Source organism: Eubalaena glacialis, chromosome 19 (genome assembly GCF_028564815.1).
Source record: "Eubalaena glacialis isolate mEubGla1 chromosome 19, mEubGla1.1.hap2.+ XY, whole genome shotgun sequence".
NCBI classification, from domain to species: domain Eukaryota; kingdom Metazoa; phylum Chordata; class Mammalia; order Artiodactyla; family Balaenidae; genus Eubalaena; species Eubalaena glacialis.
The window spans coordinates 18,769,826-18,797,085 of NC_083734.1; the positions used below are offsets into that span (position 1 = coordinate 18,769,826).

At 38.4% G+C, this 27,260-nt stretch overlaps 1 protein-coding gene and 1 non-coding gene across 2 annotated transcripts; both read right to left on the reverse strand.

The window, feature by feature from the left end:
* Positions 1-691: 691 nt before the first annotated feature.
* UTP6 (UTP6 small subunit processome component) lies at positions 692-27,095 on the reverse strand. Its single transcript, XM_061174964.1, has 19 exons — positions 26,920-27,095; positions 25,256-25,340; positions 20,921-20,962; positions 20,591-20,683; positions 19,835-19,882; positions 19,315-19,378; positions 17,508-17,626; positions 14,527-14,604; positions 13,534-13,615; positions 13,005-13,086; positions 11,132-11,316; positions 10,513-10,592; positions 10,063-10,140; positions 7,889-8,068; positions 6,993-7,073; positions 6,678-6,787; positions 5,833-5,899; positions 3,134-3,206; positions 692-2,072 (listed from the first exon to the last, which is right to left on the reverse strand). The coding sequence occupies exons 1-19, from the start codon at positions 27,009-27,011 to the stop codon at positions 1,915-1,917; spliced, it is 1,797 nt and encodes a 598-aa protein (XP_061030947.1). The 5' UTR covers positions 27,012-27,095; the 3' UTR covers positions 692-1,914.
* Positions 14,326-14,448, reverse strand: LOC133080990 (small nucleolar RNA SNORA54). The gene has a single exon (XR_009698666.1). It is a non-coding gene; the product is annotated as a small nucleolar RNA SNORA54 (small nucleolar RNA).
* Positions 27,096-27,260: the final 165 nt, after the last annotated feature.

Consider the following 27,260-nt stretch of genomic DNA (forward strand, 5'->3'; position numbering starts at 1 on the left):
ACCCTCTTTACTCTTATCTCTTATGTGCAACATGTATCTCTTTCCTAAAATAAAAAAGCCCTTTAAGGATTTAAATGTTGAACTTCCTGGGACTTAACGGAGTGGAGAAAGAGGAGATTTTTCTTATTTTAAAACAAATGACACACAAACACCATTTTGGGTACAAAAGTTCATAATAAAGATGCCCTAAAATAGACTCTAATATTCATAGGAATTTAATATATAATAAAGGTAGTATTACAAATCAGCGGAGACAAAAATGGCTACAAACAGTGTTGTGGAAAATTTAGTTAACTGCATGGGGGAAAAAATACTGAGTTGTCCTCAGCAAGAGACAGGGTTTTCAACAATAGAAATCAAACATACAAAACCTCTGGACCTCAAAAAACACCACAAAAAAAAAAGCTGGGGGCAAATTATTTGTAAAAAAGAAGAGACGAACTAAAGATTACTATTCTTAGTACATAAAAAACTCCTATAAATTAGTAAAAAAAAAAAGGTCAAAAAATAGTCAAACATGAAAAGACACGAGAGCCAGGAAAAATGCATTAACTGCACTGATATCAAAGAAATGCACATTAAAACAAGGATATATCACTTTTCACCTATTAAAATGGTAAAAATAAGAAATATAATACCCACAGTGCTTGAAAGTATTTTCATACATTGCAAATTGGCAATACTTATCAATATTCTTTAAAACAGTTCTATCCCTTAATACAGTAATTCTACTGTCAGATGTCAGTCTCCTAAAGAAATAACCAGGGATGTTAAGAAAGATTTACAAGAATCTTCACCAACAGTACTTACAAGAAAAAATTAGAAATGACAAGGTCCAACCATAGGGGATCAGTAAAATAAGTCATGCCTCATCTATACAATGGAATGTTCTGAATTCATTAAATCTTTTTAAGGCTATTTAATGACATGGAAAAATAACATAATATTAAGTGAAACATAATAGTAAGTAAAACTGCACTGAATGCTTCTCCCAGTGACAGCATCATAATGTTAAGTTACAGGATGTACAATTCAAACAACTGCCTCCCCTGCTCCCAGAACGCCCTTCTCTACTCCAAGCCATCCTCCATCCTCGCCTCTGAAGCCCTTCTCTTTCTAAGTTACTCCCTACCCCTGCCCTTCTTTTGTTGCTGGGCCTCCCCAATGTAAACATTTCTCTGCAGATCAGTCCCAGAGATAGAACACGCTTTTATAATCGCTTAAATCTTCTTAAAGGACAACGTTTCCCCCAATACCCAGCATCCTTCTCTGCTGCTTCAACCAACTCAAGACATCCAGCTCTGTTCCTCCAACCCTTACCTCCATCCCAAAAAGCTTCTCTTCTTTCCTGCCTATGACGGGCACTCAATGAATGAATGAATGAATGAGTAAATGATCTAACAGTATAAATCCAATTCTAATAAAGGAAATCAAATTAGTGATTTTAGTCCAGATGACAAAATTACAGGATGCTTTTATTTTCTTTTCCACATTATTCTATTCCACCCATATTTTCTACAACAAATGCATACCACATATACTTTTATAATAAAGAGAGAATAAACAAACAGAACTGTACTTTCCTCTCTATTTTAACTGACCCCTGGGTCTAGATTAGAGATACTCAAGTTTGACCAGTGGTAATAAAAGAAGATCAGTGATATGATTTCCATGTATTTTGGAAAACATTTAGGACCTACGGTAGGTCTGGCCTCAACAATTGGCCTCTGGCCACTAAACAGCAGTTCTCTTTTCTGGAATTGAAGATTAACGCATTAACAAAATTAAAGCATGTCTCAAAATCAGACACCATCTCGTCTGCCATCTCAGCAAACTGCAGATGAATGCATAATACAAAACTACGCAGAGGGCTTACAATACTATTTCACAAAGTTGGCTGTGTTCTTCCTCTTTTCACAACTGGCCGGCCTGGTGCACAGCATGTTTAGCTACAAACAGCTCTGCTGACTCTCCCTGCAACATTTTCATGGCTCGCCAGTAGATCTGTCCGCAGTGCTCAGGTCTACCAACGGGGTGGTTCAATTCTTCTTTGATGTAATCCATCCAAAGATCTTTAAAGGGGACCCAAAAAATTACTGTAAACATACAATTAGGTAACTGACAAGGCTTTATTACATAAACTTAATTATTTAATATCAATTCAATGCAAGATTTCTAAGAAACTTAACTTCTTGCTGTTATTTTCCTAGAACCCTATGTAAAACAATACCTCTCTCAGCTTCTTTACACTATGGTATTTGAAAGCCTTTTTTTTTTTTTTTTTTAAAGTAGAAATCTTCACTTGGATCGTGACAGTCTAGTGCTCCCACCTTCTGACACAGCCCACATTCTACTATAGAATGTGTCTCTCTCAAGAAACCTGCTTTCACTTTAAAAAAAAAAAAATCATAGTCTATATATTTCATAAACTCAAAAATACTAAATATTGTAGAGGGAGGATTTTGCTGAGTCTCTTTCAAGGTGAAACAGACCTCAATGAGTTCATTAGGACCTTGTCAGCTTGCTTAATAAAACTTGCTTGGGTTAGTAAAAATGCCATATTCATTCATTTCACCAGAAGAAGGTCTGCTGAAACCTTGAAAAAGCTAATGTATTGTTTTAAATCTGAGTTTAACAACTCTACATGTCAGTTTTTGAGTTCACAACTAAACAGACTTTACATGACTTACCTATACGGAGAAGTATGTTTTACAAGTCCTATAAATTAGACACAGACCACGTGGCAACAGCCCATGACAATCTTCGTCAATTAGTATCCCACTACCCTTCTGCTGTAATTCCCACCCCATTTTGTTCTGACCTACATTATTAACCTTTTCCTTACAAATATCACATTTTTCAAGAAAACCAAACCAAACGAATCTCCTTCTAGTCCAGAGTTCTTAACAGAAGACCCATGGATACCTGGGCTTGTGAACTTGAAATTATAAGCAAAATTATGTCTGCCAGCATTTATGCACTGAGTGAGGGAGGAGGCAGGGGAAGGATGCCAAGTTATATCCGCAAAGAGGCCCATGACCCCAAAGCAGTTAAGAACCACTATTCTAACCATCATAGGTTACAGACCACACATGCAAACAGACCCATGTGTCTATAACTGAAGTTTACTTACCAGAATCTACAGATCCAAATTCTCTCAAAGCTCTCTCATAATATTCTCTTAAGTTCGCTATCTTGCAGGATTCCTAACAAAAATAATCAGACAATCTTGCCTCAAAAACCTAATTTATAATGTCACAAATTCTTTTCACACGTATTGTTAAGCAGATATCAACTATTAGGCATTTGAAGGGGAGGAGAGATAGGTTTAAATGAACACAGCCTGACTCTGAACTTATCCAGAGAAAAGTCAAAGACACTACATGGCAGAGTAAGTAAACGCCAAACAGTGATAAAAGCACTTTGTTCTGGTGGCATGGGAAAAGCCTAATTAATTCTCACCTGGGGGAACATGGGCACCTCCACAGGAAAATATATGTGAAAGCCCTGAGGGAGGAGCAGGATTTAAATAAATAAATGGGGAAGGTTCTATTCCCTATGGCAAGGGATTTCTTCCTTTGAATATCTGGGCTCTGGCACACGTTAGCCATACCCACCTTAAAACTTTTTATATCAAGGCAAAATATATATAAATACTACTTATATGAACTTCAGGAAGTTTTTTGAACCCATCAGACAGACCTTAAAGTCTCCTCACCCATAAAACAAGGACAATAATATCTCTTAGGACAACTACAAGGATTCAATTAAAATGCTGATGAATTATGCACCAAGCAGAGTAGACAGTGCTAACTTTACAATCAATAAATGTTAATTCTTCACCTCTACTTCCATTTAAACGTATTCTCCTTGTTTCATTTTCAAAGCAGATTAATTATAATTAACATCTTCAGTTTAAAAATCTTTTTGTGTAGTCAAATAACTATTTCCTCATTCTAATTTCTCTTCGCTGGGACTGTACTATTTTATAAAAAGCCAGTTTAACCTCACATCTTACATATGCATGAAAAACAGAATCACACTTTGCGAAGGGCTCATAGTGTGCATGGAACTGTGCAAAGTCCTCTCCATCCAGTCTCCCACTTGGCCTGGTAACCCTCACACCCCTGAAACAGGTATTCCGACCTCCTTTACAGATAAGGATGTCGAAGCTTAGAATTAAGTGACCTGCCCAAGGCACATAACCATTGTGTTATTAATCCAAAGCCTGGCTATGAATTATTACGCTAGACTAAGTCTTACACTGTAAGACAAGAACAGATCACTGACCCACACAATGGTCAAACCTATGAAAATAAGAGTTCAACCTCATTGTTAATTTTTCAAAATTCAAATAAAAATAATAAACACCAATCCCTGGACTTCCCTGGTGGTCCAGCGGTTAAGACTCCACGCTCCCACTGCAGGGGGCATGGGTTCAATCCCTGGTCGAGGAAGTTCTGCATGCCACGCAGTGTAGCAAATAAAAAAAGTAAAAAAATAAAAAAATAAACACCAATCAAAATACCAAAATAAAAGCAAGAAGGCGAAACTGAACACTTGGAGAACGTATGGAGGAAACAGGTATACTGATATATATATATATATATATATATATATATATATGGTGATTATCACTATAAATAAGTATAACTTTTAGAGAACTATCTGGCAATATGTAAAGAACCATTTAAAAAGCCAGTATAGGGACTTCCCTGGTGGCCTAGTGTTTAAGAATCCGCCTGCCAGTGCAGGGGACACGGGTTGGAGCCCTGGTCTCGGAAGATCCCACATGCCGCAGAGTAACTAAGCCCGTGCGCCACAACTACTGAGCCTGCGGCTCTAGAGCCCGTGAGCCACAACTAAGGAGCTCGTGTGCCACAATTACTGAAGCCCGCGTGCCTAGAGCCCGTGCTCTGCAACAAGAGAAGCCACCACAATGAGAAGCCCGCGCACCGCAACGAAGAGTAGCCCCCGCTCACTGCAACTAGAGAAAGCCCGCGCACAGCAACGAAGACCCAATGAAGCCAAAATAAATAATAAATAAACTTATAAAAAAAAAAAAAAAGCCAGTATCTCCAGTCCTCAAAAGAAAAGAAAAAAAACTATATAAGCAAAATGCTTGCAGCGCTGTTTTCAATATCAAAAATCTAGAAACAACCTAAACGTAATGGAATGGTTAAGAAAACCACAGGTTTAAGAATAATACAACAACCATTAAAAATGATGCCAGGTAAAAACACAGGAATGTGTTTACAAAATGATGTTAAGGAAAAAAAAGTGAGAACCTCCACATGTCACGCAAGTCAGAAGTAAAACATCACAAAACTGTGCATATGTATGTAAATAAGGATTAAAGAAAACAACAAAAATAAAAATAAATATGATCGGTTGTGTTATTGCAAGGAGATTACAGATGTATTTGGACTTTCATGCATAATTTTTTTTAACTGACACTTTCCTGTATTTTTTCTCATTCACAAGTTCAGTTAAAAACACCAGAAACAGTTACGAGTGCCTACTCTCTACCTCACAACCCAAAACAAGAGACAAACAGGGCACTGGAGGCAGAAAAGCAGCATCTCACACAGCCTGGCAGGGAGGACTTCCTGTAAGAGGTGACATCTGAGTTGTCTAGTTTCCAGACATGTACCTTTTCTTCTTTGCTTGATTCCCATTCCTAAAACCACATCTATGAAAAAGGGGTTGGAGGAAGGGACCAGAAATTATACTGTATTATAACGAGAGCTTTTTAAATAACAAAATGCTGCCATAGATTAGTTAGCACTAATCCATTTTCCCAGACAAAAAATGCATAGACAGGACACTTACTTGCTCCTTTTCAAATTGGATCATCTTCCTGAAAAAATCAACTGAAAATGGACGGCTTTCTTGTAAACTAAAAAGGAACAGGGGGAACCGTTATCTTCCACAGTGAAGAAAGCCTCTTACATAGCATGAATATAAACACCTGCGCCAGTGCCTCCGCCACACGTAGTTGGATAAAGTCCCGGCTGCAGTTCAGCATGGCGACTGGACCTGGCCACCAGTCACTCACCATTTTCAATCTCCAGTGCCTTTACTCTTCACCACCCCCAAACACCTACCCAGTTCTCTTTCTGTTCTCTTCTTTCTCACTCTCAGGGTTTTAAGTTCCCTCTCCTTCATCTCAGGGTCTTTTTGAAGGAGACCAAGAACTCCACTTCTAAGAATATATTCTAAGAAAATAATTTCCAATATGGACAAATAATATTTGTGCACAAAGGTTCATCAAAGCAGTTACTGTGGCCAAATAAATCATGGCACGTCCACAGGGTGGTATATCATATAGCTGTTTTTAATAAATGTTATTTATGAAGAATTGTAACTCGTAGGAAAAAGGCCAGTCTAATGTTCATCAATAAAAGTGGTACACCACATGCGATTATAGCATAATCTCAGACATGTGAAAAACAAATTTTAAAATGATACATTAAGACGGTTTTTCTCTTGATGATATAGGATTACAATGAATTATTAGTTACCTCTCTCTCTTTTTTTTAAACTTTCCACAATGGGTATGAACTAAACAGCTCTTGGATTTATTCCTCCATCTATTTGTGATTCATATAATCTGGGTACGAGGGGCTGAGAATGGGGTTGAGAGACTCATAACAGCTATGCATGTCTGTGAGTACCTTTTAAACACAGCTCTGGCCTTTTTGTAGCCACCACTTCGATAAGCCCAATCCAGGTACTTATCCTTCAGAGTGACTGAGTCGCCACCCGTGACAGCTAAGACAGCTTTCTAAAATTTAAAAGAAAAGAGAAACAAGCTACATGAGGAAATGTCTACATATCAAAACAAATTTTCCCAAAACCATCCCAGGCCATGCAATGAACAGTGCTTTAAAAGGAGCACCTGCTTTAGAAATAACCCTTTGAAAGCTAGCCAACTAGCAGGGCTATCTGCTCATTCCCCACACCCAAGACTTAAAACAGGGGGCCTGTACCTTAAAGATTGCTTCAGTGTCTTCTTGGCTTTTGGCACCTTCACTCCACTCTGCCCAAGAAATCCACAATGGCAGACAAATCTGTTCACAATTAAAAAAAAAAAAAAAGTTAGAAAATGACATCTTAGCACTATGCTCTGAAAACTAGTCACTATAAAGACAGGCTCCTCCTGAGATAATCAATATGTGCAATACAGAGTCATTCCCAGTCTGCCCCACTGTACAGAACTCTCAGTGCTTGGCAGGAATGGTACACCAGAACACAGACAGCCTTCGGACCCAGTTGCCCGAAGCAATACTCTCCTGTTAATTCTACTTCCCCCCTGTTGGGGAATACTGCCTAAAGTTATTATCATCAATTATCAGTAAGTTAAGCACTTAACAACCCAAAACTAGTCAGACCCAAGCTACCCAGGTCACGTCTCTGCTGTGTAGGACCACAACACAAGTGCTAACTAATCTAGGCTGAACTATCTAGCCTTTGCTCATGTCCCAGCAGCACATACAAATGAGCGGTAAAATAACTATGATTTTTTTCCCCCTATTTTAACTCCTGGAATATCTTTTTCCTACTAGTATAAAAAATTCACTGCAAAGCTTTAAGGTTTAGTCTTTTAAACTTTAAAGTTTAGAAATAATATTCTATTAGTATTTCTCACTTGTAAGATATATAAACAGGAATAGAAAAGTTTACATAATTTAGTCGACTTTCAAATAATGAATTAGAAATAGGATGGTAAATGGAAGTAATTCTTCCACCCATGATCCCTGAACCATCACCACAAATGCACTCTGGGGCCAACTTTCCTTAGACAAGTCTACTCCAAATGAGCTTTGGCTGCAGTCTTAAAAGGTTTCCCAAACAGAATGAAATACAAAAGACACAACTCACAGACCTGGGGTTTCAGGTGCACAAAGGCTTCTTCAAAAAGCATGGCTACGTCAGGGCTCTTTGAGGCAATCAGCACCTGCAGCTTCACCTGCCACATCATCACGGAGCCTGGGAACAATTCCATCCCGGCTCCTGCCACCTCCAGAGCTTCCGTAAGGAAGTCATGGCGCAGCAACAACTCGCTCTGGATAAGACAAAGGGTCATTGGAAAAGTATCTACTGAGAGCTACATTATCTATGGAAATGGGGACAAATAAAGACCTCATGCGAGGCAATAGATACAACAGCCTTTCTACTAAACCTTTCACCATGGCGGCCAAACAGGCACAAAGTAAAAAACTTGGAATTTCTCCTCCATTCCCTGCGCCTATCCCCAAGGGCTATCAAAAAAAATAGGTGAAAAGCAGACGGCCTAAATAATTTAGGTTGAAAGTTATATTTTTAATAAAATAGTTCACTATAATAAAACCCACATCCACCACCAGTATTTGTGGGATGGTAAAGAAACAAGTTTATTCATTCAAACAGAGTTGGGCACACTATAAACTAAATAATGGGTACCCATTTTTCTGAAAAGAGTCACGAGACTGTTCATGCCACAAACTTGGGAATTTTACTTTAACAAATATGACCCAACAAATAAATGAACAGGAGGAAATATCTGTTTAAAAATGCTTCCGTCCACACTACTGTAACAGGGAAAGAAAAACCTAAAACCAATCCAATTCTACAAAATTGTGAAAAAGCAAGTAAATGGCAGTATATAATCCATTCATTCAGCAAGCATGTTAACTGCACGCTATACAGTATAGATTCAATAATGAGGAGGTCAGGTGCGTTCCCTACTGCCCACAGCGCCTCCAGTTTAGTAGCAGAGAGTCTGATACGTACCATCACAGAAAAAGAATCATATGCTACAGAGTACAAAGCAGAAGCACCCAACAGAGTCTTTGGCAGTGATGAGAAAGGACTCCCAGAAAGGAAGCCCCATCTATGCTAAGACTTAAGGAAGAACAGGCAGTAGGTGAAAGCAGAGATCCCCAGGAAAAGAGACGACTCTCCCACCAGCATGTGCAAGAAGCTGAAGATGCTAGAAAGCTTGGATCCGAAAGGAAATCCAAGTTCAGAATGCCAAAAGAAACTAATAATGGAAAGAGAGCAGGACTGCCAAGGCACTCCAAGCCACGCCCAGCTGAATTTACAGAGTGGGACGACTGTCCTGCCAGCAGCATTCAGTAGCTCCAACAGAGCAGCTGAACTCATCCAGGCCTGGGATTTTCACAGATAGCTTCCATAATGGGAGAAGGGTACCCAGTCGTGGTACACTACAATGCGCTACTAATACATATATCAATAGTTTATGTCAAGCAACGTGAAAAGTATAGAAAAAATGTTAATGTAAAAACAGTACCACACAATCCAAAATAGCAAGAAATTAATTGCAACTACATAAAAATTGTGTAAATTATATAAATCAAAAGAGGCTAAGAGTTATACAAATAAAAGGCATTCAATAAATATAAAGATTTTTGTCCTTTTTTTTCCACTAAGAAAGTATTTAAATACATTAACACATTCACCATCTCATGGCATGCTCTCAACAACTTTGTAAGGTGGCAAAAACAAGGATCACTATCATTATTCTAAAATCAAGAAAACCAACTCAGAAGGGTTAAGTGGTTTGCCCATCACCTACCTATTAAGTCGCAAAACCCAGTCTAGACCTGTGTATTCCCACACTACATTATTCTGGTCTCTATATAATAATCCTTACCCACTTCAGAGTATAAGGATGGGTTAATATGCCTCTCACCAGAATGTCAGCTTCTAAAACACTGAACACATCTAATTTGTCTTTATTGTACCAACGGTTAATCTGAGACAAGCATAGGTTCAGGAAAACATGAATGGATGGACAAACAAAATACACCCAGTTGTGACTCTGTTCTGAGTGTTTTCCACTATATATTACAATATTCCTCCCTCTACTGGTACAGATTTCATTTCTGGCACACACTAAATACTGACAGCCAAATAATAAACACTCTCTACATCTACCATGCCAATCTTCCAAATGTGCTTAGTCATAAAACTATATATATTAAAACACATGACACCAGCCTGAACCAACCAGAATTAAGTACATGTAATTGACACTGAATGTGTCCAGGTCCTTACCCACTGCTTGTACTGGAATTCTGGTAGAAGTTTGAGATCATGTGCCTTCCTGAATGCAACCATGGTTCTTTCCAGCCTCTGAAATCAGAAAAAAATCTCTCAGTTCATCACAAAACTCCCAGCAGGGGTCTTTGGCCTCTGACAGGAACGAAAGCAGTTTTACACCTTTCTGAGAATTGAAAGAAGGGACAGAGGTGGTTTCACTTATGATTAAATGATCTGGGCAGTGGCACCAAGCACAGCCCAGTAAGAGAGGACCTCCTTACCTGGTGGCCAGAACTAGGGCAAAGCAGACTCAGACCTTCAGAATGACAGCTCACTCACAGGACAAAGAGTGGTTATGCAACAAGTTCTTAGAAGCTGTCTCAGACCCCAAAAACCTGTGCCTATGTTCTTCTTTCAGAAGACACTTTCTAGTCAGCCACTGTAACCACGTAACAAAGTCAATACCTTCTCTCTGAGGAGCCGACTGCTTGTCTTCTTAGCAAACCTTTCCATGCAAAAGTTGATGTAACACTTGCACATGGCCTCTGGAAAAATCAGAGAGATTATGTTGATCAGACCAGCAATTTTTTAGTTTAACAGTCATCGTACATCTTTTCTTTGAAGGGAAAACTCCTCTGAGGAAGAGTTTAAACTAGTCTGGTGAAAAATATAAGTTATTCTGATTACAGCCTATCAAACATCTCAAATACTGAGGGCCAACAACTGAGTAGTGACATAAATACAAAAATTAAAAGTCTTATCCATGTCATGCACCCTTTACCTTTATTTTCCAATATTACAAAATTATAAAGTAAATCTATAACAGAAAATAATTAAGTAATGATAATGAAACAACCTTCTGAATGATCACATCCTAAGTATCATTTATTTCCCCAAATAAATGAACAAATGTCACAGCTATCGAGGAAGGTCATAAAAGAGAAAGAACAAGTTGGAAAGCCAGGCACACTGTAAACTACCACAGAGAGGTTCCAGAAATGGATTCTGGTCATGGGAATGGAGCTTCAGGTTCACATGCAGGAACACCGTTACTCCTCAGCACACAGGGCCTGGTGAAGCTCACCTGTACGCAGAGTCTTCACCGCCTCTTCATACACAGCACAGCACCTCTCCTCCCGGCGGCCCACCTCTGCCACTTTGGTTTGTTTCGCTGTGGGCGGCTCTTCTGCTGGCTGTGACTCGATCTCTAATTCTCGCCGGGCCACATAATCCCAAGTGAGGGGGTCGTCTGTATGCAGAGCCTGAAGGCTGAAAAATACTGACATCAACCTAGGACATAAGACTAACTCAGGGGACTTCCCTGGTGGCGCAGTGGTTAAGAATCCGCCTGCCAATGCAGGGCACACGGGTTTGATCCCTGGTCTGGGAAGATCCCACATGCCGCGAAGCAACTAAGCCCGTGAGCCACAACTACTGAGCCTGCGCTCTAGAGCCCGTGAGCCACAACTACTGAGCCCACGCACCACAACTACTGAGCCTGCGCTCTAGAGCCTGCGAGCCACAACTACTGAGCTTGCATGCCGCAACTACTGAAGCCCACACGCCTAGAGCCCGTGCTCCCCAACAAGAAAAGCCACCGCGATGAGAAGCCCATGCACCACAGCGAAGAGTAGCCCCAGCTCGCCGCAACTAGAGAAAGCCCACGCGCAGCAATGAAGACCCAACGCAGCCATAAATAAATGAATAAATAAATAAATAAAATTAAAAAAAAAAAAAAGACTAACTCAGAACATCAAACAGAGAGACAGTCCCAATGCTCTGAAAATGTACCCAGGACACCCCTTTAACAATTCCAGCACCAAAAGAGTCATTTCCCAACAGGCTCCCCAGATGTCTTCACTATGTAAATGTTGTCAATAGATCAGAGCTGTCACACACTTGTTAGTTTCAGATTGTTTCAGACATCATTCACAAATGTTAACTTGTAGGTTAGCTCTCAAAGTCAAACCAGCAGGTATGTGTGACAAGATACCTGGTTCTCGAGCCCAAGAAAACCTTATCATATCTAGACTCTTGATTTTCTCTAATAGAAGGAGCCTAATCATGTACCAAAACCCTAAAGGTATCCACAGAGCAAACTGATCCAAGTTCTCTCTTATCTCCTATGAAAGTAAGAGTCCTATTAAGGGTGAAGTACCCACAAGGTAGGCTGCAAATAATTCTTCAACCATATAACCAGACATTAAAAGAATAATGTCTGGGGCTTCCCTGGTGGCGCAGTGGTTAAGAATCCGCCTGCCAATGCAGGGAACACGGGTTCGAGCCCTGGTCCGGGAAGATCCCACATGCTGAGGAGCAACTAAGCCCGTGCACCACAACTACTGAGCCTGTGCTCTAGAGCCCACAAGCCACAACTACTGAGCCCACGTGCCACAATTACTGAAGCCCACGTGCCACAATTACTGAAGCCCGCGCGCCTAGAGCCCGTGCTCTGCAACAAGAGAAGCCACTGCAATGAGAAGCCCGTGCACCACAACGAAGAGTAGCCCCTGCTCGCCACAACTAGAGAAAGCCCGCATGCAGCAACGAAGACCCAATGCAGTTAAAAATAAATAAATTAAATAAATATATTTAAAAAAAGAATAATGTCTGATTACCTGCAGCACTCAACTATAAACATTCATGAGTACAACTCTCATCTTAAGGACAAAAGACATGCCAGGAAAGCAGGAATATAGATTTTTATATAAGCTATAGAACATATTTCTTATTGAACAAAGGCAAACTATTTCCCAAGGGAAGCCAGTAAGTGAGTCAAACAACTTCTCCAAAAATACATTTTTTATGTATACATAAAATACTATACAATAGTCCTAAAACAGCTTTCTTCCAAGGATTTTGTATGGTATCTTCTTTCCCCCTTTCTAAATATCCAACTTCAAACCCTTACCACAAGATCAAAACAGACATATTCACTTTTCCACTATTTTACTTACTCATCATAAATTTCTCTTTGCAGATCTTTGGCAAAGTCGAATAGCTGTGCAATTGAAAGCAGTGACACATGAAATTCTGCACCTAAAATTTAAAAAGTGGGGGAGGGGAGTAAGACTCTAAAGGAGCACTTTCTTAAAGTACTGGAGTTAGTTTTGGTTTTTTTATAAAGTGGGAAGTAAGATAAAACAAAAAAATCACCCATGGTCCTACTATACAAGCAAAGTCATTATTAATATTTGAGTATTCATTAAGGACTTTATTCTAAGCATCTTTAGGACACAAAAGAATGTACTAAATCATTTATTCTTTTCAACTCCCCACATGATTTAAGCACTCAAAAACTTATTGAAATGTTCAGTTATAATCTAAGGGGAAATAAGCCTTTTCTGAAAGAATCAGGACACTATTTCCTACAATCAGAGTTTTATACACATTCTAACAGAAATTTTCAAAATAGGCTAAAGGTTCCTCATTATAAATTGAATGTTTCACTTTCCCACCATAAATAAATTTTCAAAGGATACCTACTTTTAATTATGTTTACAGAATTTTTGTAGATGATCCTTGCCAACTCGCCCATAAGGATTTCTTCAGCATACTCGAGATTCCCCTAAAGAGTATGATATTAAACAACTGAACAGGTAATGCCAGTAAGCAGAAATAGCGCTAGAATGAAAATTAACAATCCTAGACTACCTGTGCCACATGACCTCTGGCAAATCACATCTCTCTCTGGGCCAGTTCCCTCACTTGTAAAATGTACAGCTTGAATAAGATCACTGATCTTCCAACTGTATTCTCAGGCTCCTGGAGTTGTAGCAAGATTACACGGCTTAAGGCCTCACTCTCTACCTAGACCAGAATAGGTCAGGTTTTACATGCCATGTTTACCTTTCTGTGTAAGATTTTATTTGGATAAAAAAGTTCAGAGCTGGTAACCACAATAACAGGTGATAGTGAAGTTCCTTTTTCAGCTCTAACATTCTCAAACTTGTTTCTTTAAACTTACTCTGTCACATAAAAAATTACATAAAAAGGAAAAGAAAGAAGGCTAGGAATCACACGTTTCACAACCTTTCTTGAGCTCCTTCGACCCATTAACATATCATTTAATGAGATCATAAAGAACAGTATTTGGCCATTCCATCAGTAATAATTTCAAGGACCACTCCAATTAGTCCAAATGTCTATTTTTAAAGCACAAAATTCCATTTTTATTACTAAGCCCATTTTAATTAAATCAATGCAAGACATTTAAAAGTTTCAAAATATTAAGTTGGAAAGAAAAATACATTCTAAAGATTTTCTTCTTTATTCCCACTTTGTCTCCAAGACCTGAAACCAAGAGCCACGAGGCGGTCAGTCGCGTGGTGCTGGAACTGCTGTGGCACTGGAATGGAACCCGCCAGCCACGGGCAGACCGGCAAGTCACGAACAGTGCTCCTAAAGATTTTCTGTTACTCTTAAGCAGGTTCAAAACACTATATCTTGTTAACAAGTGACAATACATTAGGATCTTACCACATCCATCTTGGCTTTTTCAAACTCTTGCTTTTCCTTCCTCAATTTCTCAGCATGCATCAGCTCCATCCTAAAATACTAACACAGAAGGGAAATAATGAACTGAAAACCTTTGGAGATAAATTTTTAATTAGAAATATATAACATGCCTCTTTTTACTCATAAATATCAGATCTGGGGAAGTGTGGAGGGAGTGTTATAATCTATCTTGTTATGAAACTAGCTGACATTGACAAGGCATGGATTTTTTTTTTTTTTTTTTTTTTTTGGCCACGCCACGCGTCTTGCAGGATCTTAGTTCCCCGACCAGGGATCGAACCCGGGCCCCCACTGTGACGACCAGGGAATTCCCTCTCCCGAATGTTTCTATACAAACATATGGTTAACACATAATACAAAGTTGGATTTGTCCAGAATTTTTAATACTTTGAATTCTATGTTACAAGACATATTAAAATGACAAGTTTTAAAACAATGTTTATATTCATTAACCCAAAAATTCTGCTTCCAGAAATCGATAAGGAAATAATCCTAAATACCTAGAAGTTTCATACACAAGGGTATAAGAGCAAATAATGCAGACAATCTAAGTGTCTAAAAGTAGGGAAAGTGAAATATATTATAAAAGAAGCAGACTGGTGATGCAGCCATAAAATAGTTACAATAATTTAGTAATGGTGCACCACAATTCTAGTGATATTCTACTTTGTTTTTAAAGCTGGCTATAAAATTTTGCATATAACACAATTACCATTATGTGAAAAATGTGCACAGGAAAAAAGCCTATGAAGAAATGTTAATAGTATTTGTCCTCAGTCATACTTTTTCCTTTTCTGTGCTTTTCTGACTTTTTTCCCCAAGATTTTCTACAAAGTACATATTACTTTTAGAGTATAAAACAAAAAACAATCTTTTTTTTTTAACAAATGCAACTATCAGAACAGATAATGTATATCTCAAAATGTGACTTGGAGATACCTGGAGATTCCCAAAACCCTTTCAGGAGGTCTACAAGGTTAAAACTATTTTCATAATAATATAACATGTTATTTGCCTTTTTCACTCTTATTCTGTCAAGAGTTTAAGGTTTTTCAGAGGCTATATGATGGGTGCTATCACCCACACTGAATGCAAAAGTACAGACGAGAATATAGCTGTCTTCTATCCAGTCAGATATTCAGGAGATTAGCAAAGATGTAAAATAAGGCCATTCTTCTCTTTAAACTTTGTTTTAGAAGAGTTTTCTTCATTTAAAAATAAGTAACCTATATTGACATGTAATGGGTTTATTATTTTTAAGTGAATATTTTTAGATTTCTTGGTTTTAATTTTCAATTAAATTAAATTTCAATTAAATATTTAATTTTCAAATAAAAATTAACAGATAACCCATATAACAAAAGATCTTTGGGGATTTCGGTAATTTAAGATTGTAAAGGGGTCCTAAGACCAAAAAGTTCGAATACCACTAATATAAATTAATATATACTAACATGGGACTATATTCGTGATGTATTAGGTAAAAATATAGAACACAAAAATGTGTAGTAGAATCTCACTTTTCAGAATAAAGCCTGTTTTAAATATCTGTAGTATGCATAAAAGTATGGGAGGTAAAATTATGAGTACTTTTTCTGTTACTTTTTTCATAAAACTGCTTTCTCTGAACCATTTATAATAAATAAATTCTATTTACTTTTGATAAGAATAAGCAAAAAGTCTATTTCCATTTTGGAAAATACAAGTCTAGGCAATTGTGAAAGCCTCCAAAAAACATAAACAATAACAGCATACAATAGCGCTCTAATAGCAGGGACGACTGATTCTTATAATAGTTTCTCAATAAAAATAATAAAGGCCACAAAGAACTAACAGAATATGAAGAGAAAGGACACAAGACTATAATATAAAACATTAAATTACTACAAAACCAAAATACAGTTGAGACAGCTACAAAACCTATTAGCTTTAAGACCCATCACACATAGGGGTCTTAATGAGGGTCCCCCTCATCACATAGGGCTTAATTTTCCTTTGAAGGCTCAACAGTAGTTTCTCCCTTATTCTGACAAACACCTCAGAAAAGGGTGCAGTTTCAATAATATGTTATTGAATAATATGTCATTATTCATATTACATATTACATATTGTATATGTAATATGTGCTATTACGTAATATGACATATATGTGATATTACATATTGCATATGTGTAATATTACATATGTATTATTACATATTATTACATAGTGCATATCACATATGTAATATTGCATATTACATAGTACTATACATAATATGTATAATATTACATGATGTAATAAATATAATATTGTTAATATTACATAATATGTAATATGTAATAATATTTAATATGTAATGATAAATTATTGCATATGTAATATTGCATATTATTGTATGTGATAATATGTCATTTCTAGCATTTGCTGGTTTTTTAAAAAATTAAGTCTGGCTATCATTCATTGTTCTAGTGCACCCCTCTAAGAGGGAGTAAGTCCACCAGGAGGGGAAGGAAATATCTATCTCAAGAAAACTAGATGAAGAGAATGAGAAGAAAGTGGGAAAAACAGCAAGGGAAGCCAAAAGAAGCAGGAAGGGGATGGGAGGGGAGAGCAGGAGAAGGGGAGGGGAATAAATGAATGAATGAATACATACATACAAAGATATAAAGATGGCTGAACCCTGACCCTCAAGTAAAGAAAGGTAGGGTCCAGTTCCCTATCCCTCCCCATGGTAATGGACAGGTAGGAGTTCCAATCTCTCACTAAACACCTGGAAGATGAGCAAAGTCAACACCTACTACTGGCCAAGAAATACCCTTGTGACCCCCTTTCCCCAGCAGCTCCCCTACTTATTCCTAGTCTCCATAAATCAAAGCCTTTTTAACTTAATAAAGTATATACGTCTCCAGAGGACCAAACTAAGACATAACTCTCTCATCTTATGTTCACACACACTCACCTCTTGATAAAGTTTCGGGCACTCTGGATGAAAGCGCAGAGCCCGAAGAAATAGTTGTCTTGCACTTTCTGAAGACAAGCGATCTTCCATTTCCCATTTGGCCGCCATAATCCACAAGGCTGTAAGTGAAAAACATCAGACTTCATTTCAATAAAGTAATCAAGTCAGGTATGAAAAGACCAATGCTCCAATTTTGATACCCAAAGATCTTTTTTTTAAAATCTTACCAAAAGAGGAAAAGGATGGAGATAGGGAATTTCTAATGGTTATCTGTAAAGTATTGTTGCTTTATCTAAAATTTAGAGTGTTCTAAACCAAATCTGTAAATGTTAACATCTGTGCGTACTTATGTGCCCGTTACTCTATTCCATCAGATCTAAGGTCAACATCATCATTAACTCACATACAAATTTTTAATGTCTTAAAATGCTGGAAAAAATTGTACATCTTAGAGTCAGTGAAATAAATTATTTTGCTCTTTTCTCTGTATTTAAAGTAGTTGATAGTTTTTTTCAAATGACTCAATTATTAAAGTAAATTTTTTATTGTACCTACTGGGAATAAAGTCTTCAAACAAACAAACAAAAAACCTTTGTCCTTCTACATAAGAAATTAACCTTGAGGTAACATTCTAGCTATCTCCCTAGAAACTTCATAAAGATCAGCGATTACCAGACACAGAGAATGGACCTGAGGACACGGGGAGGGAGAAGGGTAAGCTGGGACGAAGTGAGAGAGTGGCATGGACACATATACACTACTAAATGTAAAATAGTTAGCTAGTGGGAAGCAGCCGCATAGCACAGGGAGATGAGCTCGCTGCTTTGTGACCACCTAGAGGGGTGGGATAGAGAGGGTGGGAGGGAGCCGCAAGAGGGAGGGGATATGGGGATGTAGGTATATGTATAGCTGATTCACTTTGTTATACAGCAGAAACTAACACACCATTATAAAGCAATTATACTCCAATAAAGACGTTAAAAAAAAAAAAAAAAAAAGATCAGCTATTACCAGGCAAGAGTGCTTTTGGTAAAAATGACCCACGGTTTGTAACTGTGTCTGGACGAGGAGGGCTATGAATGGTAGAGAACCACTGCTCTGGGCTTTCTTGAGCATGTGACTCCTGAAACTGAGCAGAGTTCACAGATATACTACCTGGAAGCTGCACCCATCCAGGGGTCCTCTACGCCAGTGCGGCTCCTCTGCCCACTCCCGTGCTCTCGTGCCCTCCCACCAAAGACAAGCCTCCGAACGGCTGACAGTACTAACGTTGTCTTGTTGTATCCTTCGGAATCAAGCAGTGCCAAATGTAGCCGATTTTGAGTCTTGTGTGCTGTAAACCTAATACTCCAGAACAGACACTGAAGCACCTTCACTATAAAATATCGTACTGCTTACACAGTGTTCACAAGAGAAGTCTTTCTCTTACAAAACTTGAGTACCTACTCTGTGCTAATCGCTCTTGTAAAATCTGTATTAATATTTTCCCGTTTATGTTTCTGAAATCCTCAGATTTGACTGCCTCCAAACAGAATTCCCCTCAAAGAACTGAAGAGTTTCTTTCACCATCAGCTAAAAAGAAACTTAGTCCTTCTTGCTCACAGATACAATACCTGGCACAGTAACTAGTTCACAGTAGCAGGGATGAACTAAGAGGCAGCTATTCAGGAATAAAAACTGCTGACGCCAAGTTCATATGCTCAAGTTCTCAAAATAATTCTCTTAGGTTTATCAAGCAAAATAAATTCCAAAATGGCTTGAGTCTACAAAAAAGGTAGAAAAGGAACTGACAAGGATTTCACCATACCTGGCTTGTTCGAATGAATGGCCAACATGGCAGAGAATACCTTGCTAAGTTGAACTTTGGTAGCCTGTAAAAGAAGAAAAATTCTACTTCCTGCACAGCAAAGTCATTGCTATTAAACTCTAAGTGATCTGCACTGTACCCTCACCAACTGTGAACTCCAATGAGGCGACATCTGCTATTGCTAAGGACATATAAACAAATACAGATTCACTCAGGGTTCTCTTCTACCTAAACCACTTAACATAAACGTTTTAAATATCTAAAAAATGTTTTCAACTTTACTGAACATATATGCATAAAGACCCTTTTCTTTTCAGCTGATATGGAAGCCATTTATATAGTCATTCAAATATGCAAATGTTGTTACACTGAGGTTCAGCCTTCTTGGGTTCTTTTCCCATTTGTTAACCTTACACACCTTTGGAGAAAACATGGAGTTCAGTAGTCAAGAACGAGGTTTAAAATGCAGACTAACCAAAAGCGGGAAAGAGGGACCAAGATAGGGCTGCCCAATACTCACCCACTTCTTACAAAAGACTACATAAGACAGCCAAAGTTGAACATCATCCTACAAGAAAAGCAATGGAGTAAGTTGCCTGAATTTGAATTTTATATACAATACACCTTTGCATTCATTAATTTTGTTTGCAACAGAGGCAGATTTCAGAAAATCCAATGTGCCACATCCCTCAGCCTATTAGGCTGTTCCTTACCCAAGCCTTAGATCTCTTAACCATGACAACCTGTTCCGTCCCCCCACTCCCACTTACTATGATCTAAGACAAAATTTGTCATCTATCCAATTTGTTCAATGCACTTCTGAAATGGTCTCAATCAGAGGCAGCAAACTAAAATTTGTCATTCCCAAGAATCCAAAGTACTTCCCATATAATATATCCCGGTCCCAGAACCAAACTTGAAGAAAACAAAGTTACTGAGGTGCTGCGCCTACTCTAACCTTATCTTCCACCTCCAAGTACCCCAGCTAGGGGTACTTTATTTAGAGACATATCCAAATCCCAGACAAGTTTCTGATCCTTAAATATGAATCAAATCCACTGTTTTCAGCATCATCCTCACAGACTAACTCTAAGGTAATGCGATCAATTTTCTTAATGGTTTGATAAGTGGTTTCAAGTCATGATATTATCATTAGAATAAGTATTGAGATACCCAAGATAAGAATCCACAACCACACATTTGAATATCCATATTCATAATACGTATAATACACATCTTCACATCCTTTACAGCTAAGGGCACTCTGAACACTTACTTTCCACTTGGCTGACGCACGTCGGAAGACACCTTGCACCCGGTGTACAATAGAATTTTCAATCTCATCCTTCTTAAATGAATACCCAATACGCTAAAAAGGTACATTAAAAAAAAAAAAGCCTCAGTTTAATCCCATTAATCCAAAGCAGCATTCCCAGTTGATCTTTAAACAGTACTGGTAGAGAAAGCAAATAATTACAAGTATCATTATGAGCACACCACCACACAATTATCAATGCCAACTACTTCCCAGACCCAAGTTCTAGCTTTGCAGTCACACTATTTAATTCTATATTTTTTTCCAACTTCCAGAAAATCATCTACTTACAACTCGTCTTCGCTGGATCAGTTCCAAAAGATTGATTTCATACTATGAAAGAAAAACATACAAAAAAAGAGAAAACAAGAAAAAGTATAACCTTTTATATAGAGGAGATGCATTTAGTCAAAATCATAAAGTAAATAAAAATCAAGAACATAAAACAGAAAATAATTTGCTATCGAGAAACCTAATTTACAGTAAATGTCTAGCATTCACTAAAAATTCACCTTACATCTGCAAAAATCAAAAATACATACATTAGCATGCATCTAAACATCTTAGATACAAAGAAAGCATGTTACTAAAACTCTAAGACTTCTAAGATTTACAATATCAATCTAACTTCCTAGTCTACAACGACGTGTTCAAACTTTTAGGAAACTAACCATTCAAAAATTTTAGCTGACACACAAGCAAATAAAGCAGATAAACAGGGTTGTACTAGCTGAAACAGGACACCTAATTGGCTCTCCCTACCCTTGCCTCCAAAGGACCACTGAGAACCTCTAAGACTCTCCAAAAACCACTACTATATAATTCCTCTCTAAGCTTGAAGACTACTAGAGACAGAAGGCGCAGAACCTTACAAGACCGCATGCTTCTTTTTAAAACTGTCTTACGAAATATTTGAAGCATACAGAACACACATGCAGCTACCACACAGCTACGTCAAAGCCTACATTTTACTATATTTGCTTCAGAACGTTTTTAGAAATAAAACATTTCAAATAAAGGCAAAGCCCCCCATGTCTGATTCCACTCTTCTCCCTCTCCAGAGGAAATGATGATCTTGACTCAGTTGTTTATCGTTCACAAGCATGACTTCAAACTTTATTATAATGCTGTCTTGAATGCTTTTAAACTTTATACACATGGTATCATACTGAACCCATCACTCCATATTTTTACTGAACGTTATGACTCCAGATATATCCCTGCTGTCATGTGGAATTCAAGTCCATTCATTTTAACTGCTGTATAGCATTTCATTATACGAACGTGCAATTTACCTATCCTTCCTCCTGTGATGCGTATTTGTTTCCAATTTTTCTATTACAAAAAGCTGCAATTAATATTCTTGCACACATCTTCTTGTGGATATATCCAGGAACTTTACCACTAACATGTAAGCTCCTCAAGGCCATGATTTCTGTCTGCTTAATTTATTGTTGTACCCCATCAGTGCCATGTACATAACAGGTACTCAATATATACTGTATGACTGAATGAATGAAATTGCTGGGTCACACAGTACATGCATCTTCAACTTCATGGGATATTGCCAAATTGCTCTTGAAAGTGATGGGACAAAGCATATGCTGATACTCTCAGTCTTTAAAACATTTATTAATATGATGGGTATAAAGTAGTACTGCACCCTGGTTTTAATTGATACTTACCTGATTACTAACGAGGCTAACATCTTTTCAAAAGTTTACCAATGACTGATGTTTCCCCTTTGTGAACTGCATGTACCTATTTCTCCAGTTGTTTTCATTTTCTTTCCACTTGTTTGTCATTTCTTCTTGATTTGTAGTTTTTTACATATTCTAGATTCTGACTATATATGTTGCAAATATTTTCTCTCATTTTGTGGCTTACCTTTTTACATTATTTATGATGTCTTTTTTGCACAGAAATTTTTACCTTTAACATAGTCAAATCAATCTTCTCTTTCATGGTTTGTGCTTTCACAGTCTTCTTCATTTTAAGAAACTTTTCCCTGCCAGAATGTAAACTGGTACAGCCACTATGGAAAACAGTATAGAGTTTCCTTAAAAAACTAAAAACAGAGTTGCCATATGATCCAGCAAACTCACTCCTGGGCATACATCCAGAGGAAACTATAATTCGAAAAGATACATGCACCCCAGTGTCCCTAGTAGCACTATTTACTATTTACCAAGACATGGAAGCAACCTAAATGTCCATCAACAGATGAATGGATAAAGAAGATGTGCTATATATACCTAATGGAATACTACTCAGCCATAAAAAAGAATAAAATAATGCCATTTGCAGCAACATGGATGGACCTAGAGATTATCATAGTAAGTGAAGTAAGTCAGAAAGACAAAGACAAATACCATATGATATCACTTATATGTGGAATCTAAAATATGACACAAATGAACTTACTAACGAAACAGAAACAGACCCACAGACATAGAAAACAAACTCAGGTTACCAAAAGGGAAACAGGATGGGGGAGGGATAAATTAGGAGTTTGGGATTAGCAGATACAAACTACTATATATAAAATAGATAAACAACAAGATCCTACTGTATAGCACAGGGAACTATATTCAGTATCCTGAAATAACCCATAATAGAAAAGAATATGAAAAATATGTATACATATGGATAGCTGAATCACTTTGCTGTCCACCAGAAACTAACACAACATTGTAATTCAACTATACTTCAATTTAGAAAAAAAAGAAACCTTTCCCTACCTGAAGTCATTCTTAATTTTTTGTAGAAGATTTAGTTTTCCCACCACATTTAGCTACTCAATTCCATAGGAATTTATTTTTGCATGAGGAAGGGATCTAATTTTATTTTTTCAATGTGGATAACCAGAACCTCAATATAAAATGCCACTTATGTCTCATAGCAAGTATATATGGTTGTGTGCAGGCAGAGGGGGTATACATGTAAGAGAGGTGTGTAAGTGAGTTTTTATATCTACTTATTTCAATTTGTGCTCTAAAACTAAACAAATCAACCTAATCCACACATAGCTCTTCAAATATATTAAGAGTGAAATTATTTGCCACTTCTTAAGTCTCCCTAAGGTTAAACATCTCCATTTCCTTCAACGATTCCTCCCAGAACAAGGTTTACGTCCTGGCTGCCTTCTAACCAACCTCTCAAAGTCCTTCTTAAAATGTCATCCTGAGCTGACAATGCTCCATAGTCTGACAAGTGCAAAATACTTTTTTTCAAACCAACGTCTTCTGAGTGCCTACTGTTTGCAACCTCCTCTGCTCAGCTAACTTACCCAACACTCTACTTCTGTTCATGTAATCACTAAGATTATATGCTTTGACATGATATACTTCTTGATCTATTTTGATATAGCAATCTACTGAGCCTTAGGACCTCCTTCAAATACAAGATTCTTAGCCACGTCTCATATATTGTTCATTCAGTAGGTCTTTTTAAAAGCTAAACTTAGAACCTTTTATAATGTTTATTAGTGTTAAAGTATAAGATTTATTTGTTTTGGTTTTTAATTTTATTTATTTATTGGCTGCGTTGGGTCTTCGTTGCTGTACGCGGGCTTTCTCTAGTTGCGGAGAGCGGGGGCTACTCTACGTTGCGGTGTGTGGGCTTGTCATTGCGGTGGCTTCTCTTGTTGCGGAGCACGGGCTCTAGGCGCGCAGGCTTCAGTAGTTGTGGCACACGGGCTCTAGAGAGCAGGCTCAGTAGTTGTGGAGCACGGGCTTAGTTGCTCCGCGGCATGTGGGATCTTCCCGGAGCAGGGCTCGAACCCGTGTCCCCTGCATTGGCAGGCAGACTCTTAACCACTGCGCCACCAGGGAAGTCCCAAAGTATAAGATTTATAACATCTAATTATTGGATTCTTTCTGAATCCTGATTTTATCATCCAACACATTATTCTCCCCCACTGAAAACTGATCTAGCATGTGTGTGTGTGTGTGTGTGTGTATATATATATATTTTTTTTTTCGGGGGGTGCTGCGTTGGGTTTTCGTTGCTTGTGCGCGGGCTTTCTCTAGTTGCGGCATGCAAGCTCTAGAGTGCAGGCTCAGTAGTTGTGGCGCACGGGCTTAGTTGCCCCACGGCATGTGGGATCTTCCCAGACCAGGGATTGAACCTGTGTCCCCTGCATTGGTAGGCGGATTCTTAACCACTAGACGACCAGGGAAGTCCCAAGCATGTATATTTTATCTTCACTCAAATCTTCCATTCATTTACAGGACTGAAGAATCTTGCAGCATACCTCACCTCCCTCTAAATCGACAGACCTCAGGCACATAAGCGTTAACTTCCTAACCATGTGCTATCATCAAACTCACTTTCCTTTATTTTTCCCCACAAGACATAATTGATCAAACCTCTTGCTGAAATCCTGATACACTGGGTCTTTGGCAGACTCTGATCTACTAACCCTATAGAAGAAAACAATGTTCAGTTTGCCAAGGACCAAAGCCTTAGTGGAGCAACACTATTACCAAATTACCTCTATTCCTGTTCAAAAATTACCTAATCATCAGTTCCAGAATTTTGTAGAAAACTGACATCAAGCTCACTATTCTATAACTGATTTTAAATTTGTGAGGGCATTAAAAAGTAATAAAATTATTCACTTACTTGAACATAATTGATAAAGTCTTCCTTAAAAAGAGTTCTTCGCTGTATTCTGTATTCTAGATCTGAAGCCTTTTTAATGATAGCCCTAAGGAGAAAACCATTTAAAATGTAACACTTGAAACAAGAAGTTAAATAAATAACTTCGGAATTTTTAAAGTTTATTTTTAATATATTTAAAACATCTATTTGCCAAAATATATAATTCCCAAATAATTATCCTTCATCAGCAAGTACATATTCTTTTTTTTTTTTAATAAATTTATTTTTATTTTTGGCTGCACTGGGTCTTCATTGCTGCCTGTGGGCTTTCTCTAGTTGTGGCGAATGGGGTCTACTCTTCCTTGCTGTACGGGGGCTTCTCATTGCGGTGGCTTCTCTTGTTGTGGAGCATGGGCTCTAGGCACGCTGGCTTCAGTAGTTGTGGCTCACAGACTCTAGAGCGCAGGCTCAGTAGTTGTGGCGCATGGGCTTAGCTGCTCCGCAGCATGTGGGATCTTCCGGGACCAGGGCTCGAACCCGTATCCCCTGCGTTGGCAGGCGGATTCTTAACCACTGCACCACCAGGGAAGTCCCCATATTCTCTTACATAATTACCTCTGTGTTCTTTTTTATTATTATTATGAAAGTATAGTTGATTTACAATATACTAGTTTCAGGACTTCTGTGGTCTTAAGGGCATGAAGATGTACCTTAAAACTTTCATGAAAATCACCTCAATCGATTGCCAGGACCACTGACATTCCCACCAGCAAAGTAAATAATGTTAAGTAGTACTTTACATTATCTATATGTGGTATTAGTAGAGATTTCTTTTCCTCCAAATTCAAGTCACTTGGGTTTTAATAATAATCAAATTTCTTTCCTAAATTCCTCTTATTTCTGAACTTTCAACAGGTAGATTTAAAAAAAAACACACACCTAGATTGTCTCTACCTATATCACTACTGCAAAGGGCTTATGGAAGAAGACTCACTGTATTTAGCTAAGGAATGAACTAAATACAGAGTCCACTCTTATTAAAGAGTCCACAATATGTTGCGTTTCATAAACAAATGTTTACTTTAAGGTTCCCATAGCCACAGTACATTTGCAGTCATTGTAAAACGAAGAAATAGTCACAGTAAACCATTAAAAACTATTATACAAATTAATGAGTAACAACTATATACTAGTTGCTGGCTAAGCCCTGGGGTAAAATATAAAATCGAATTAAATGATCCCCATCTTCAAGTCTTGTTAGAATTATCTACTCCTCCTGGGCTCCCACGGCTCTCTGTTCACATCTCTAGGGCAGTACTCTACTACAATCAACTTACAGTACGCTGCACTGCGATCAAAATGTTTCACTTGTCTGTCTCCCCCACCATACTGTGTCAGGCCAGCTAGCTCCTGAAGGGCGGGTATCCTGGTTTTATCCCCTTTATAGCCTCAAAACCTCCTCCATGAAGAGCTGTCAGTATGTTTGAGGGGTAAATGGACGGATCACCTTGCAATGAATGAGAAATTAATTCTGGGCATCATCAGAATCTGGAAATGGGCTTCTACAACATTAGAAAAAATAAACACAACCCAAGTGCCCCCTATCACTGCCCCCCCCCCGCCATACACACGCCCCAGCCTCCCCTCTACCCGCCCCAGCCCTTCCTCTTCCTCCGTTCTCTCACTTAATCTCCGCACGACTGAACAGTCCAATGCGCTCCAGCTGTTGCAATTCCGGGAGTCGATCCTCTATGCGTTCCTGAATTATCTCCGCCATGAGGTCGAACTCCACAACCCGACAGCGACCTCCTCACAGCCAACACGCGCAGGAAGCGCCCACTCTCTATTCGGGGACCCGGCCTTGACGCTCGCACGTGCTGACGTAACGTGCGCCCCAGGTCCCGCCTTTTCCGCTTCCGCCGCCTGGCCGTTGGGCAGGGACGCCTGGCTCTTGCAGCCGCTGTCTCCCCCTGGCGGCTGACTGTGGGTTTGCAGCGAGCACCGCCCCCCTTCGCTGGAGGATTCA